The sequence below is a fragment of the Pogona vitticeps genome, chromosome 1, assembly GCF_051106095.1.
Source record: "Pogona vitticeps strain Pit_001003342236 chromosome 1, PviZW2.1, whole genome shotgun sequence".
Lineage (NCBI taxonomy): Eukaryota > Metazoa > Chordata > Lepidosauria > Squamata > Agamidae > Pogona > Pogona vitticeps.
Window position 1 is genome coordinate 48,600,190 of NC_135783.1, and position 11,676 is coordinate 48,611,865.

The 11,676-nt window shown below is 40.9% G+C and overlaps 1 protein-coding gene across 3 annotated transcripts; it reads right to left on the bottom strand.

The window, feature by feature from the left end:
- Nucleotides 1-1,713: 1,713 nt before the first annotated feature.
- POLR1C (RNA polymerase I and III subunit C) lies at nucleotides 1,714-11,356 on the bottom strand. 3 transcript variants are annotated; one of them, XM_072992065.2, is made up of 9 exons: nucleotides 11,195-11,356; nucleotides 7,901-7,972; nucleotides 7,194-7,301; nucleotides 5,448-5,580; nucleotides 5,213-5,329; nucleotides 4,819-4,968; nucleotides 3,572-3,721; nucleotides 2,673-2,789; nucleotides 1,714-2,346 (listed from the first exon to the last, which is right to left on the bottom strand). In XM_072992065.2, exons 1-9 carry the CDS (start codon nucleotides 11,261-11,263, stop codon nucleotides 2,228-2,230), a joined length of 1,035 nt encoding a protein of 344 aa, XP_072848166.2. In that variant the 5' UTR covers nucleotides 11,264-11,356; the 3' UTR covers nucleotides 1,714-2,227. The 3 variants fall into 3 exon arrangements, with proteins under 3 accessions (XP_072848166.2, XP_078239181.1, XP_072848178.2); XM_078383055.1 differs by having other exon boundaries at nucleotides 11,215-11,344; XM_072992077.2 differs by lacking the exon at nucleotides 11,195-11,356 and adding an exon at nucleotides 10,415-10,600.
- Nucleotides 11,357-11,676: the final 320 nt, after the last annotated feature.

Below are 11,676 nucleotides of genomic sequence, written 5' to 3' on the forward strand. Positions count from 1 at the left end.
ACATATTGGAGATCACTTATTCATATAAGTCAGAGGAGACTTGACAGCCCATTACTTTAAAAAAACACAGTTCCATTTTACAATTTCAAACACCTGTCAACATGCCCTGTTGATATCCCCTCTACTTCTCCACAGTCAACAGAAGCCTTAGAAGGCTACCTGGCTCAGTCAAGCATATCAACAATCTTTTCCTTTCAGATTGTCTTCGCAACACAGAAAAGAGTCATGTCCATGTTTCTTAAAGCACAGTTATTTTGTATGCCTGAACAATTTTATTAAGTTCCTACCTAGCATTTATCTGAAAAGTTTCCACTGCAGAAATGAGGGATTAAATTTAGAAAGAATTAATCCTGATTTGGCAATTTACTGAAGTATTTGCAAAAGTAGAGTATTTGGGGTAGAAGAGAGAGAAGCAAAGCAACTTCAAATCTCTTTGAGAAACGTTCACAGAGAATGGTAAAGAATGGATTATTTAAAAGAGCCCCATCCCTTGAAGCCTTGGGATATCTAATCCCCAGCATGCCCAATGGTCGGTGATTAAGAGAGCTCTAGTCTGTAAGGGGTGGAGGGTGGAACAGTTCAGCTGCCAAGACCAGTTGAACCTAACAAGGATGAAAAATAACTGTTGCTTATCACAGAAGAGCATGTGGAGCACTTCTTTTAGTTTGCTTTTTGTGAGATGACTGTTTTCCATTACTTAAAGACCAGCCTTTTCAAAAGGAATGAAATTGATGCATACACTGGAATTAGCCACTACAGAACTCACCTCAGGCTAAAGTGAAGCAGAATTTCCTATCTACAAGGAAGGACCCATCTAGGAATGGGTTAACTTTCATTGCTGCCTTCCAAAACAAAAGTACCATATTTTTCTGTGTATAAGACACTACTTTTTCCTAAAATCATTACACTAAAAACTGAGGGGCATCTTATTCACAAAAGTAATCTGAGAACATGGAGAGAACAAGATGACCTGTACTGTACCTTGCCTCTGTAAACAGGCTTCCTTCAATCACGAGGCTTAGCCTCCTACTGTCAGGAGACTTGGCTTCCTCCAATCACGATCCTTATGGAATTGACGTCAGCTGATGCTAAACAAACTAATTGGAATACAGCTCATTGGAGGTGCAGCCTGTAGACTCAAATGCAACAGAAACTTGTAATGTCCAAGCGTTCTGGGCCCAGAAGCTGAATACTCAAAACTAGGTTTTCTTAATTTTGGGGTTAGAAAAAGGGGTGTGTCTTATAAATGGAAAAATACAGTATTTTCATGACCAGCAAATGTACAGTAGGAGTACTGTATAGGGATAACATATCACATTAGTAGGCAAATAGGAATATTAGTAACCTGCCCAGAAAAACAAAGGACTAAAAATAATTGAAATGTTATAAGAATCTGCACAGGCAGCCTGGTTGTTCTCAAATCGGAAGACAAAAACAATATTATCAAAAACACTGGTGAAACTGTGCAAACAAGATAATGGAGAGCAAATTCTTAAAGAAACGTACGCAGCTTAGGCAGATAATACACAGATATTTCACAATATTTATGGCTATCAAAGCAGACATAATTACCATTTCTCTTATTCTCATCTTCTTGAAGGGAAATATCTATATACAGTACTTGGAAGAACATAAAATAAATTTCTTCTCCTTAGTAAGCAGGAATGCAAACCTATACACTGCATTTTTGGTGAAAAAATCCCACTGTTGAACTGGACGGAAGATCATATTTATTAGCATTAGATATTATTGTGTGGCACCTTGAGATTATCCAGGCAGTACATAGTGTCAATTATCTTAATTTTGAGTTATTGCATGACAGATCATTAAAGAGCTTGGTTTTTAGTATAGCTTTTTGATATAGTCCTCAAGACAAAATTAGGAAGGTAACATAAAAGGTCCTGAAAGGTCTTGCCAGTCTACACTCTCATATACAAACATCTTAAACCCTTTCTGGAGCATTTGTCCAGGGATGATGTTGACTCGCCCACTTGTACATTTTGGTCTTTGCAAAATGCAGTGCATTGGCACTGTATCGTATCTCTGCCTTTCAGTCATTATCTTAGAAGTAAAAAAGTGGCAAGTACACAAGAATCCGTTCCATTCTCCCACATCTGTTGGAGAGCTAGTTTACTCACTGCCAACTGACAGGCATCTCATTAGAGGCTTCCTGCTCAGTACAGAGCTTGCAGACATTTCAGCGAAATAGATCCTTGTGCTCTTAGCTTTATTTTTTCTGGATGGATTTCAGTTCGTCTAAGAAGCGCTGACATTTTCCCATCAGTACCTTGATTGCTTCACTCACCAACACATCTGGAGGCAAGACACCTGTTGACTCCACAGAAACTGGGGACGACAAAACAGTATCAGTTCCCAAGTAGCCCCCATGAACATTAACCAAAAAGCACAAACCCTACTGCCAGGATGTGTATGGTTGCTAGTAGCTAATTCCTCACTAGGTGCCAACAAAACCATAGCCAAAATCCTACTGTGGGAAGCCACATGCGTAAAGGCAATCCCAAAGCAGTTTTTTTGGCTTACTGGTCATCAGTTATACAACCAACTTTGCAAACAGGAGATGAGCAGCCATGCAAAGGACAGACAGCTAAATACCTTCCCACAGCAACAAGACAGAACAAGGCAGCAGCGGAAGTGGCTGAAGGGTTACTTACAGATGTAATGGTTGCGGACTCGGGCTAAGCGGACAAGGCTTTTCAAGTCATCATGACGAAAAATTTCTCTACTGAATGTGTCCAATCGAGCATTAGCCACTCTTGCCACTTTTTTACCTAGACAAAGAGACCAACACTTGAAGCAGGCAAACATGCACTGGACCTTTCTTACCTATCGCTGATTTATTATCCTTTTCTTGTCAGCGGTGCACTCCCAAATTCAAGACATTTCATGAGAACAAGATCCCAGAGAAATCACTTGAACGTCTGCACAGTAGTGCCAGAACAATCTTCACTCACTGACCAAGGACCTCATGAAAGCTTGATCAGCCTGCCTTTTTGTACATATATATGTTTGTTCAAGTTCTTTTTTCAGAATCTAATTCCTTGTACCATGTTAGGAACAAAACAACATCTCAATAGTTTTCACAAGCTGAGATCAGGCATTCTAGCAACCTTTTGATGGCCAGATAAAGAAAGTATTCTGAAATGCTATGAAGCCAGCAATGTCGGGTTGTCTGGAGTAATCAAAAAGCTAGGTCAGTGGTGGTGAACCTTTCTGGGCTCACATGCCCAAACTGGAAAAAACAAAAACAGTGGGTGGGCGGCGGAACCGGAAGTGGCAGCGGAAGGGGTTATCCCAGCACAGAGGTGCCTCAAGACCCCACTCCGGATCCATTGCCAGCGCCAGCTGCTCCGGATCCACCTGCCGAAGTGCCAGCATCGCGGCTGCAGCCGACGTCTCAATTTGGCTGCCGGGGGGGGGGGGGAGAGCAATCTGGCGAATTATGGCTCGTGTGCTGGCAGAAAGGGCTCCGTGTGCCAGCTGTGGTACACGTGCCATAGGTTCGCCACCTATGAGCTAGGTTTTTAGTCTAAAGAAAGGAAATATAAAATACCTTTGACTTCCTGGACTTCAATAACTCCAGAAGAAAAGCATTTTTTTAGCCTTTCAGCTGCTTCGCCTTCAATTGGCTGCAACAGAGTAATATCTGGCAATAGTCGGTAGCTGGCTGTGGCTACTGGAGAAAACTTGGCATGATCTTTACCTAAAGGAAGAAAGAATTGTTTTATTTTTTAAAAAAATTAGAAAAATGAAATGAAAACAAAGAAGAGAAGACAGTGAGAGAAAGCTAGAATCATGCAAGGTTTTTGTTTTTTGGGGGGGCATACTCTAAGAATAATGAAGATCAGTTGCATTACCCCAAACAGATCATTAATATATATGTACTGTATTTTAATGGCCTATATAACACAAGGTTTAATTATGTAGGTACTTTAATACCTACACATCAGAATTTACAACACAAAGGAAACATATTTCTTACTCTGCCTAAAACTGCAAATTTTCTTTGCTTCACATTAGACATGATAGGAATACATAGTAAAATGTTCAAAATGACTCTGAACACATGAACCACAGTGCAGGCATCTAAAGACTCCTTCATCTGTCTTCTGGAAGATCTCAACAAATCCATTAATTTAAGCTACAATTTTTTTGCTAACTATTATGAGGTTTCTAATCCATACGGCAATTATGGGTGAGGTAAGTTATCAGGACAATGTAATTTCTGACACACACATATGTCTGGCAACAAAGTTTGATTACTACTTCCATGCCATTTAGAACCCAAAACAAACCATGTTCACAACGGATGTAAAGGTGAAACTATGCTCTGCTTATCACAGGAAATACACCCCAAGCCTCACAATGGTTTTGTTTTGTTTTTTTCTTGGCTGACAAAAGGACTTCTACTATTTTAAAACTGCAACTATTAACACCAAGCAGACCAATATATCAACTTGATTATACACAAATAAGTTGTTTTCATGACCATCAAACGCTGACACTGGCCAGACTTTACCAAAAAGAAATGAGCACAGACAGACCTTTAAATAGGACAATGTGAGAATTACCAGCCATCCCAGACCAGTGGTAACCCTGTTTGATAAAGCAAAGAGAAACTACAATAGAACAACCCAGAATGCCTGTTCCACTGACACGATATCATCCTTAAATAAAGGATCCTAGTTAAAATCCGTATTGATTTGGCTTGCCAATGTTGGGGCAAATACTAGCCAAATATAAAATCCTGATGTTCTTTGGCCCCACATTCCCAAAATGTTAAATTGCCAGCTGCCTCACCTATGCCCTTTACACAGTGCATAAGTACATCAATCTCTTGGCCTGGTCGCAACTGAGCAATAAGGATGTCATCATGGACAGGACGGAAGCTAGCACTCATGTTGTCAGCCTGAGACCCCAGTGGCACCCATTCCATGTGCTTGCTATAAACTGTGAAAAGAGAAGAAGGACAAAGAAGCGGCAGCGTTTTCAACAGGCAGCTATCAGAATCAATTCTGGCACCAAGGCAAGGAAAGAAAGGTTTTACAGAATGGAGGCAGGGGTACAGGCACGAAGTAATTAACGGGGAAGAGGGATTAAAATGTTTGGAACATGAGTGCCTATCAAGGTAAAAAAGATCAGGGTTTGAAATACAGCAGATTAGGAAGCATTCGCTCTAAAGCAGGTATTTTACCTTTATGGTTGATATAGAGTTCATTAGGGTCAGATGACTCCTTAGCAGCATGTGGGTTCCTGCTACACTTTATTTTCAACTGGAATTGCAGTGTGTTAATTTCATCACATTCATCTTCTGTAAAAAAGAAAATAGGACTGAAGCCTCCCCAAGCAACCTTTGCTTTCCCTGGATACATATACTTTCAAGTGCTTAGTTTGTTGGAGTCAGCTTCTGTGCCCCACAAACATCTCACCTTCACTTTTGTATTCAAAAAGACGAGGATCTGCACGGATGGGAATCAGTCCCAAGCGATGAGCCAAGATTTCATCCTGCACAATGGAGGTGTTATTGTACACAAAGACCTTCTCAACAGCCATGGTCGGTACCTAGGCAAGAATAAACCCCATTGTTTAAAAGAGAATCAAAAACCCCAAGTTCCACAAGCAGTCACATCTGATTGTCCACTGCCATTTGTTTATTATTTATTTAATTTATATCCCGCCCATCTAGACTGAAGTCTACTCTGGGCAGCTAACAACATTTGTTCATACCATGCCTTAAAAAAGAGCTAAAACAGAAAGTTGCCACACGTTTTGTTGTTGTGTGCCATGAAGTTCAACCTCTGGCAACCTCATGAGTTGGTGGCCTCCAAAATGTCTTAATCACTCATGTCTTTCAAACTCAAGGCTATGACTTCCTTTATTGAGTCGATCCACCTCATATTTGTTTTTCCTCTCTTCTTGCTATCTTCAGTGTTTGCATTTTCCACTCAGTGTTGTCTTTGCTCAATATGCCCAAAATATAGCCTCAGTTTAGTCATTCTCCTTCTAGAAACAGTTCAGGCAGTTTGATATAGTACCTACTTATCTGTTCTAATGGCAATCCATGATATCCATAAAGTTCTCCTGCAAGACTACATTTCAAATGAATTGACTTTCCCCACGCGAGCTTTCTTCGTTGTCCAGCTGCCAAACCTACAAATACTCAACCATGGTATGGATGATCTTGGCCTTGGATCTCTAGCAACACAGTCTTACCTTTGAGGATCTTTTCTAGTTCTTTCATGGCTGCCCCTACATACTGATTTTACTGGTATTCTTACTGAGCAGCAAACAAGAGACTGCAGTTGTAACTAGAATTCATTTGTAGCTTATAAAATAGAACAAAGATTTCTTGTTTCTGCAGCTCTGTACTTTTACAAACATAATTCTGGAAACAAATTCTCTGACTCATTAATTTATCAGCATTTGACAATGCCTGGTAATCTTTGGTCCTGACCCAGAGGTGCCCAACTCACAGACATGCAAAGAAGGCCACGTACTGTAGCTCCATGTAAGCCGTTAACAAGTGCCCTCAAACATTCTATTACGTAAGGTGATCTGCCAATATGCAAAGCAAAAATAGCTATTCCCAACACTTTTGTACACAGAGATAGCAAAATGGACCATTCACTGTAAAAGATTATGATCCATAAATCCATAGCACAAAATAACCAAAAAATACATTCTTCCTTTATGTGCCAAAATACTATATGCACAATGGAAAGGCAGCCTGTTGTACCATCGCCTCCAATGCAGCCAAGCCTTGGCACTCAAGTGAAGGCTTTAGACCACCAGCTTCTCTGTATTTCATGATTAGCAAATTTACCATATCCCATTTGAAATGTAACTAGCAGTCATAGGATCCAGCAAGGCCCAAATTGTCTAGTAGCTCATTTGTAACTGTAAATACCTTGATACCTGTGAAGGTCTTGCAATTAGGTTGTGAATGGATCAGATCTCATCCACTGTTAGTATCAGATGCTGAGAGCAAAGATTTATGCTACTTCTAAATATACAGGCTCTGTTTAACTACTGTTTAACTATATCAATCTGGCTTCCAGGAATGTGTCTAACCCAGTTTTTAACCATCTAAACAAACCACCACCATATCATCTTCTGTTGGATCAAGGAATATAACCTACATACACTATCATTCAAAAATGGCCCTTTTTACTCACTTCAGCAAGCAAGATGCGTCGGAAAGCATTAGCAATAGCTGCATCGATCCCCACCATGTCAAATTCCAGCATGCTTTCATCCATGTGGATCACATCTACTCGGAAATTCTATAGAAAACCAGAAAAACTATAATTTCAAAGGAGACATGGTTACAGGTGTAGCACCCGAATTAGATAAAACAGTATCTTATTTGGCAAGGAATTAAATATCAGGAAAAAAACCCTTCACAACCAAGAGCCTCTTTACTCAGTCTATACAAAGGCTGGAATAGCTACATTTCTTGACTCCAACTCCCCAGGTCCACATTAATACAGGGTGAAGGATCCCAGGAGTCAGGGTAAAAAAATATACTGTAAGTTTTCCATACCAGTAAAAAATACTATATGTTTTAATATAATTACACTACCAAATATAATAGTTACCAAATCCAATTGTACAACAGTGTCTTCTAGTCTTCTTTTGGGTGTGAAGACTGAAAAATGGGACTTTGTGCAATTACCTAAACGGCACATCTTATGTTGGACTAGGCCATTGCCCCACCATAGCAGTGGCATTTCTAAGCTTATTTCTATACAATCATAACTGCTTGAACAAAGATATGGATAAAACAAAAAGACTTGGAAATATAGTTTTACGACCTTGCCAAGAGCAGAAGCAAGTTAGGCACCTCAAGTTCCTGACAGGAAGCAGTCCTCTAAACGCTCACCTTTTCAAACTTCTTTTTATCCCATGCATCTTCATATCCAGAATAATTGCCAGGAAAATCTGTTGTGTGGACCTAGAAATGAGAGAGGAAGAAATTATAACTCAGTTATAGTGCATATGTACCAAAAACAAACAAAAAGTCCAATAAATAAATAAAAAACCAAATCCCAGGTAGATGCCAGCCCTCTTTGAAACCCTGGCCTGAGGTGGCAGAGTTTCCAGAAAATTCTGAGCTAGATGAACCAACAGTCCTTCTGAGTAATTCAGTCAGTATAAGGCAGCTTTCTACGTTGAAAACCATTGCACCCAATTATCTCATGTGTGCCTATGAAGTATACTCAAAGTTGCAATCTGGTTTCACTCTAATATGATTTTAAGGAGTAAATACATCGTTTTAAAGTGGCTTATGATGCCCTCTTACATTGCTTTTAACTACATCTCTCATTGATTTTAATTGTTTTAATATATTTACTTGCCTTTAATGGTTTTTTGTTGGTTTACTTTTACATTGCAGCTAAAGTTGGCTTTACTTTTTTTCTTTTAAGTTCTTAAGCCATCCTGGTCATTATTTTTTAGTGAAATAATAGATACTAAACTAACCACAGAATATATCATTCGAAAGGCCAGACTGGATGAATCCCAAGCCAGAATCAAGATTGCCAGAAGAAATACCAACAACCTCAGATATGTAGACAATACCACTCTGACGGCAGAAAGTGAGGAGGAATTAAACAACCTCATAATGAGGGTGAAAGAGGAGAGCATAAAAAATGGTCTGAAGCTCAACATAAAAAAAAAAACTAAGATCATGGCCACTAGTCCAATCACCTCTTGGCAAACAGAAGGGGAAGATATGGAGGCAGGGACAAATTTTACTTTCTTGGGCTCCATGATCGCTGCAGATGGTGACAGCAGCCCCGAAATCAAAAGACGCCTGCTTCTTGGGAGGAAAGTGATGACAAACCTAGACAGCATCTTAAAAACCACAGACATCACATTGCCGACAAAGGTCCACATAGTCAAAGCTATGGTTTTCTAGTAGCAATGTCTGGAAGTGAGAGCTGGATCATAAAGAAGGCTGACCACCGAAGAATTGATACTTTTGAATTGTGGTGCTGAAGGAGACTGTTGAAGAGTCCCCTGGACTGCAAGGAGAACAAACCTATCAATTCTAAAGGAAATCAACCCTGAGTGCTCAATGGAAGGACAGATCCTGAAGCTGAGGCTCCAATACTTTGGCCTTCTCATGAGAAGACTCCCTGGAAAAGACCCTGAAGTTGGGAAAATGTGAGAGCAAGAGGAGAAGGGGACAACAGAGGACGAGATGATTGGACAGAAACATCAAAGCTACCAACATGAAATTGACCCAACTCCGGGAGGCAGTGGAAGACAGGAGGGCCTGGCGTGCTCTGATCCATGGGGTCATGAACAGTCGGACATGACTTGACGACTAAACGACAACAAAACTAATCACTGAAATGATTAATGGCCTGATTGTAGAAACAGGGTACAAACATCTCAAACAAAACTTTCTAATCACTCCATCACTAAAACAATAATCTCTTAATTATTTTTTAATTTTTTTTATTTATATCCTGCCTATCTAGACAATTAAGACCATTCTAGGCGGCTGAATATGAATAGCCCAAATTATAATCCTTGATTCGTGTCAGAGGTTGCTATATCTTTGTTGTTGTTGTTTTTCCCAGCCACACAGCCAAAAAGAAACTTTGTGCTTTGAAGCAGGCAAGGGGGTGGGTGGGAGACAATCAGAGTTCTGTAATTGGCAAATCTTTGGTCAAGAGTCTGGCGTAAAAAATCCAACTATGCTCAAGGAATGGGACCTGAAACTGAACACCATCCCAACAGAATTCTTTTGAAACCTGAGTCTGATATCTTCTTTCCAGGCAGACTTGATAAAGAATATTTACCAACTATTTTTGTAGTCCTGAAAGAGGTAGCCATGTTAATTTGTGCAAGCATATCAGGCAAAATCCAAAGAAACAGGACAAGACAAAAACACACACAATCCCAAAGGCAGCTTCACTTGCTCCTCAGCTAATGCAATCTATTCCATCTTTTGCCAACAATGCCCCTCTGCCTTCTACGTAGGACAAACAGGACAGTCCTCTGTGAAAGTGGGCCAACAGTCACAAATCTGACATCAGAGACCACAATACACAGAAACCTGTCTCCTACCATTTCAGTCTACCAGGACACTCCATGGAGGATCTGAAAGTCACCATTTTAGAACAGAATGATTACAAAAGAATACAGAGGGAACCAGCTGAGATTTAAAAAAATTATACATGATAGACATCCATATAAATGGATTGAATATAAACCTAGGTTTCTTCAGTCATTACCAAATTTAATACATACTTCTGCTATTATCTACTGCCACTGTTATTTTCTTCACAACTACCAAGCCCATCTTCTCATCACAGGCTCAAAGATAAAAACTACCAATATTCCCTACATTAAGATACATGATTCCTCTGTCATCTTCTCTCACCTTTCTATTTAATATTCTCTTTTTCTCTCCCTCTTGAGTTTTAAGTGAGTCCCCAACCTTCAATCCCCAGCCCCCACACCTCCTTTCTCTCTCCTCATCTTTGCCCAGGCCAGGTTTGTTTTGTGTTTGGTGAAGAACTTTACAACACAGTCGTAAAACAACATAGATCATTAATTAGCACATGTAAACGTAACATACATCCAGGAGCCAATGAGTATTTAGTATGAAACTGATGTTTCATTCAACATTCTGCTTCCATTTGTCTGACAAAAGAGATGTGTGGCATTAAAACATAAGAGTTAGTTTTTAAGGTGGTGGTTTTGTCTGGTTTTATTTCTTTGGATTTTGTCATTTACTTTTGGACTCTAGTCTAGTTTTTCTGCCCTGTCCATGAAGCGCTGACGCTTAGGCTGATGAAGTGGAATTCTTCCAGGAAAGCTTGCAATTTGTTCGATCTTTTTCGTGGTCGAATAAAAAGGAATCAATCACCCTATTCTTGCATTTGGATAACCCGTAAGGACCACACAGCTTGTTCCTTGTTCTTTCCGGACCAATTCAGGCGTCGACTGCATTAACACACCAGCCTGGTCTGGAATTTGCGCCTGGGACACCAATGCGGTACATTCGCACGTGTGCGGAACTTAAGGCATGCTCATCCGAGACTCGGTTTTGTACAGCCCGCTGGCCCGCCCCCGCCTCGGGCGTTCCTCCCAAAGTCTCCCGCTCACACCGCCCGCAGGCCCACCACACATTCCTATCCCTTCGCGTTTTCTCATTTACGTTGCGGACGCCAAACTCGCCCAGAACCACCCGGCTCCGCATCTCTTCCACGCTACCGGGCGCCGCCATCTTTCAATCGACGTGCTTTGAAACAAGCCGCAAAACACCACCTCTTCCGCGGCGCACGCGCAATGCGTACTTTATTTGTTTGTGACCGTGTTTTCAGTGGAGGGGGGGGGGCCTTCTCTGGACCACGTGACATGAGGTTTTCTACGGCCCAACCACCCATAGGGCGGGGCATGGGTTTTTGGGTTTTTTTTCCCACCTGCCATGTTGTGTGTGGCGCTCACGCAGGAGCACTTTGGGCGGCGGTTTTCTTTCGTGCTCCATCCTAAGGAGACAATTCTGGTTAATCAAATGGGTGACGAACTTTCTGTGGTTTCCCTGGCTGGCTTTCCTTCCTCTTTCATACATCTTTACCCATCTTGTCAGGATTTTCTCGTCCGGAGCAACCAAGATGGCGCTTCCCTCCGACCTACAGT